General features: G+C 32.5%; 1 protein-coding gene across 4 annotated transcripts; it reads right to left on the bottom strand.

Moving 5' to 3' along the window:
* Nucleotides 1-720: 720 nt before the first annotated feature.
* LOC127126579 (tRNA-specific adenosine deaminase TAD2) lies at nt 721-4,916 on the bottom strand. 4 transcript variants are annotated; one of them, XM_051055527.1, is made up of 8 exons: nt 4,636-4,916; nt 3,050-3,226; nt 2,684-2,750; nt 2,085-2,151; nt 1,697-1,856; nt 1,515-1,611; nt 1,331-1,413; nt 721-1,109 (listed from the first exon to the last, which is right to left on the bottom strand). In XM_051055527.1, the coding sequence occupies exons 3-8, from the start codon at nt 2,707-2,709 to the stop codon at nt 1,066-1,068; spliced, it is 477 nt and encodes a 158-aa protein (XP_050911484.1). In that variant the 5' UTR covers nt 2,710-2,750; nt 3,050-3,226; nt 4,636-4,916; the 3' UTR covers nt 721-1,065. The 4 variants fall into 4 exon arrangements, with proteins under 4 accessions (XP_050911484.1, XP_050911483.1, XP_050911481.1 ...); XM_051055526.1 differs by having other exon boundaries at nt 2,684-2,721; nt 3,050-3,179; XM_051055524.1 differs by having other exon boundaries at nt 2,684-2,721; nt 4,636-4,915.
* Between the last annotated feature and the right edge of the window lie 290 nt (nt 4,917-5,206).

The following is a 5,206-nucleotide window of genomic DNA, read 5'->3' as shown; positions in this document are numbered from 1 at the left end:
TGTCATTGCCTGTACTGATTATCATATTGAGGAACAGTTGTCTTTTGATTCTTAATATTGTGCGGAAATCGGCTGTTCCTAGTAACATTCAAATATTCATTTAGAGATTATCTTAATAGGCTCCAAACAAGAGACGAACTAGCCAAAAGAGGGATTATCAAAAGCACTCATGATCAATCAAGTATGTTGTTTATGCTTCGGGACTGCTGAATCTCATCTACACTTATCCGTTGCAACCCGTTTCTGGACTCTATTATGCGATTGGATCAGCATCAACCCGTGTCTGGACTCTATTCTGCAACTGGATCGGCATTGAAAGGCTTGATATCTCTTTAGGATTGTTTCGTTGTACATCTGAGAGGTACAACTTATAACGTCTTTTATTCTACTTTGTCTCCCTTAGAGCCATTCGGCTAATTAGAAATGAAATCCTTTTTAAAGGTGTTTGTAAAGGTGTAATCGAGATTGTATATTTAGCCAAGTGTTTAGTTTGGGATTGGTTCAGGACAAGAAAAGTTGGTTCATTGACTTGTTTGGAGTAGGTTTAGCCTTTTTTCGGATGGTTGTTTAGTGCATTCTTTGTTGATCCATTGTATTAGAGTTGAGCACCCTTGTACTCACAATAATTCATAATTAACATAAACTAGATACAAGTAATATCATAACAAACTCTAACTCATAATTAACATAAACTAGAAATAACAAACTGATCTCGCAATGTCATATACAAACACATCAATTCCTTGAAATTAATTTGAATGTAACCAATAAAGATTCTTTTAAAATTATAATATTTAATTTAATCAATCACATGTTTTAAAATAAAACATGTAGTTAATTCCCAACCCAACAATGGCTTTGCCCGCGAGTCCATTGGCAACAGTTACTGAACAGAAGACGGCGAGTCCATTGGCAACAGTTACTGAACAGAAGACGACGGAAGAAATACAAACTAGATGCAAGGCTTTCTAGGATTTATACCTAACCATTCGTAAAGAGGGAAGGAGGCTGCCCAAACCAACTCGCGCAAATAAACAAAATGCCTTCCCTTGGTGATATACAAATTCAAGTCGATGCCTGATGTGCTAGAGGCCTGTGGGGTTTTGGAGCTGCGATGAAATGAAAACATTAAATTGAAATTGAAATGATAAAAATAAAAATAAATGAACTCATCCCTTCGAAATCAAAACTCAAGCTTCTAGACCACATATCCTAATCTTGTTACAGTATTACTGCAATGATCTTTCTTATATGGAATGCATGACAAAAGTATCTTAAAGCTTTGGAAGGTTCTGTCAGCTAGAAAAAATATTGAAAAGAATCTTCTTACCTTTTGGATTTCCTTGCTCGTAGAATGTTCGAAAGAGAAGCACGGCTTCTGTTGCCATTATACCTCCAACACATTTGAAACCCCTTTTAATGAGAAGAAAATTAAGAATTACTCATTTATAAACTATAAAGGATGTAGTGGGGAGCTATATGGAGAAGCTCAAATGTTCAGTTAAGATGCATACTTATTAGGTGACACGGCGTCACTTAAATGCAATGATAGTATTGATCCACACCCTCCAAATTTATCATTTGAACAGCCATATATCACCTCCTTTATACCTGACAAATTATTAAATTAGAAAAGATAATATTAAGACAGATACTGCTATATAGATTTGACAATTGATGATATGGAGGAGCATACCTAAATTTGATAAAGCAGATGCGCACATTATGCATGGTTCACAAGTAACATAAAGACTGCAGTTTGAGAATTTTTTAGCAACTTCAGTCATTGAAAGTCCATTTTTCTGCCACTGTTCTAAAAGCACGTCTATAGCTTCCATTTCTGCATGTCTTGTAGCCTGTAAAATATTGATTTAGTAATAATAACAAAAAATTATTTAGCAATATTAACATCTCTATATCTTAAAAGACTAAACTTCCAGAATCCAAATTTCACAAAAGTTTCCAACTTAGAAAGGTATAAAACTCAATAGTAATCCATAGTTCTAAACTATTGATTATCAAAGGAGGTGCTTCGAAATATGATGACCATAGTAAAAACAGAAATGTGACACAGATCAGATTACATTTCGTGTCTCGGTAGTTCGATTTCTTCCTGAGGCTATAACCTTGCCATCCTCAACAATTACACAGCTGTCAACAGATATTAAAGTTTACATAAATATAATAGTCATTGATCAAATTCACTTTAACCAGTTTGATAACAAACAAATGACAGGATGAACACCCGAAAGTACAAGTAAATGTTGAATGCAATTTGTTTTCATAGTTATATCATGTTAATGGATAAATCAATATACCGTAATTATCAAACAAATTAATCTCTGACTTTGCATGAAAATCCATTCTATGATAACCACAAGTAGAACAACAAGACGAAAGAAATAGGGCATTCCTAGCAAACACCTTAATTTCCACGAAAAATACTACTACATCCCAAAATGATAATATCATTTCTGATATCAACCATCTAATTTCAAGCTTGAATTACCATATAAAATGCATTTCCATGACTTGATGCAAAGATCTAGTAGCACCAGGAATCAATGTTGATGATGGCCATTACACTATCCTAACACTTTCTAATTTAAACAAAAACATCACACAATGACAAGTTATACATCTACTGGCATTCAAGCATTTTGAAATTGCAAAGGTAGCTTACCCAACAGGTACTTCGAGAGCATCCATAGCTAACTTTGCCTGTCACATGAAATAAATGGAATTCAATTCTACAAAATAAAAGGTGTGAGAACACACATTAGAACCCAGACTACATGGTCCATAAATGGAAAGCAAAATCAGTACTTAGCATAAAGATGCTATGCAATTCCTCCACTCACACTAAGCACCTTTCATTATTTTTAATTTAATAGTTAGGAAGACCAGAAATTAAAGAAACCCATAACCCACTACACTATATTGTTAATTTATACGTATCAGTTGAGTTTATTACCCATGGAAACACAGCACAACTAGATGCATTATGCAGAAATGAGTGGTGAATACAAAGAGGTCTTAAAAATATTACCTGTTGTATTGCAAGTTCCATGAATACAAGACTGTCTGGAGAAGTCATCTTAAGCTGATTTAGTAGGAACGCAATGATGCAAAGAACAGTGGTTCAGGGGAAATTTTATCTTTTTCTAGAGGCTGGTGTTCTGAATATACAATATATCAGATATTATCGTATATTGACACAAGTGTTCTGCATATACACATAGTACAAGTTGCAAGTTAACTATGACATGTAAATATAAAATTAAAAGCTCTACAAAAATTGAGATTGTGAAGCTCTACAAGGCCGTAAAAATTGAGATCCTACCAAAGATTGGGAAGAAAACAAAAATTGTAAACTGTGATTGTGATACAGTTCATAAGATAAAATCATACAAAATGTCTATGAGCGGAAAAATTCATATATAAGAATGAAAAAGTATAATAAATAAGGAGAGAAAAAAAACATTAACTCACTACTACCACATAGGTTTTCAGTTCGACAAATCCAAACCGGTCTGGTTCATCCCTTATCTAACCAAAGTGGTTCTTTGAACCAGTTCACAGGTTCGATAACACTAACACCAAATTGTAACAAGATGAGCTAGCTTAACCAAACTGCTAATGCATCAATTGAACCAAACATTATTTCTATTACCACAGGTACGAAACGTTTTTTTACTCTGAAACGTTCAAAATATGCTTGTTTTGGTTTTTGACTAGTTCATAAGCTTGTCTTGAAATACAGATAAAACACATCATTCAATATCAAATCAACCTTGGTCATGCATTAACTAACACAAAGAAAAGAACTAAACATTAAGTTGAATATTCAGCATTCCTACAAACCCTGTAATCTGTATGTAATGTTTTGTTCCACTTTTGAGATGGAACAAACATATAATATAACAGAACAACTCATGTAATTTAATACTCCCTCCGTCTAATAAAAAAATGTTTCATTTTCACTTTTTCTCTGTCTCAAAATAAATGTCTATTTACCATACCAATATAATATTTATTATTTTTTTCATCACTATACCCTTATTTATTAACTTTCACTAAATTCAACTACCCCACTAACTATAATTAATAAGGACATTTTAGTAAACAACACTAACTTTATCATTAAAATCAACACATCGATTAATTTCCTTAAGAACCACACATAGCTCAAATCAAACATTTATTATGAGATGGAGTGAGTAGGCAGCATACAGATTTCAAATCTTTTTCACTACTTTTCTTGATTTTTCCTCTTCAAAAAGATTAATCATAAATTAAAGGATATCATGCCAAGCCTGCTCATACCACTATGAACAAACATAAATCCAGTGTATTAATGTGGACTATACTAAGCAAAACTAAAAATTTAATATAACAAATAACAAACAATAAGAATTCTTATAACTAAGAACAAAATAATATTTTTTCCAAATTCTCAGTTCTACTGCTACTATCACCTATCACAACTACCACAATCAACAATAACAACATTAGTATTATAGTGTTCAACTTGAAATTAAACAATACAAAACTAAATTTGCGTCAAAAATGAGTATTGGTCCTTTTCAATTTTCAAAACTTAAACTCAGAATTTCATGAAAGGGAAGCACTCACCCTATATGAGGAAATAAGGACCACGGCAGAGAAAGGTGTGGCGCAATGATGATAACTAAACAATTTCGCGGCGGCGAGGAAAGGATTGTCGGAGGATCTTCAAAATGGCCTTTGTTTCTCTATTGAAAGTTTGAGTGGCCGGAGACGGGGAGGGGAGACGGCGACGCCGTAGCTAGGGTTGAGGGAGAGGAAGATCGTTATTTTGATTTTGATTTTTTTTACCGAACACTTTGAGGACCTTTTTGTTTTGTTTGGTATTCTTACTCGTGTGTTGGACCAATAAGATATACTTTATGTATATTTGAGATTAAAGATACTGCTATGCTCTCTCAGGCTAAACTAATTTTACATTATCAATATACTATCATTCTATAAAATTATAATATTTTATTATTTTATATCAGTATTTTAAGATTAAATATCTGATTTGATGGAATACACATCCGTGATTGATTGATAATATATAAATATTTTACACTGTCATAATATTCTATTTTATTTTTATATATTTTACCATTTATTCTCATATTAAAATTATTTATATAAATAAAAATTTACTTTTGTATCCATA

This window comes from Lathyrus oleraceus, chromosome 3 (assembly GCF_024323335.1).
Source record: "Lathyrus oleraceus cultivar Zhongwan6 chromosome 3, CAAS_Psat_ZW6_1.0, whole genome shotgun sequence".
Taxonomy (NCBI): Eukaryota; Viridiplantae; Streptophyta; class Magnoliopsida; order Fabales; family Fabaceae; genus Lathyrus; species Lathyrus oleraceus.
The sequence above is the reverse complement of the archived record's forward strand: the minus strand, read 5'-3'. Positions and strand labels throughout refer to the sequence as shown.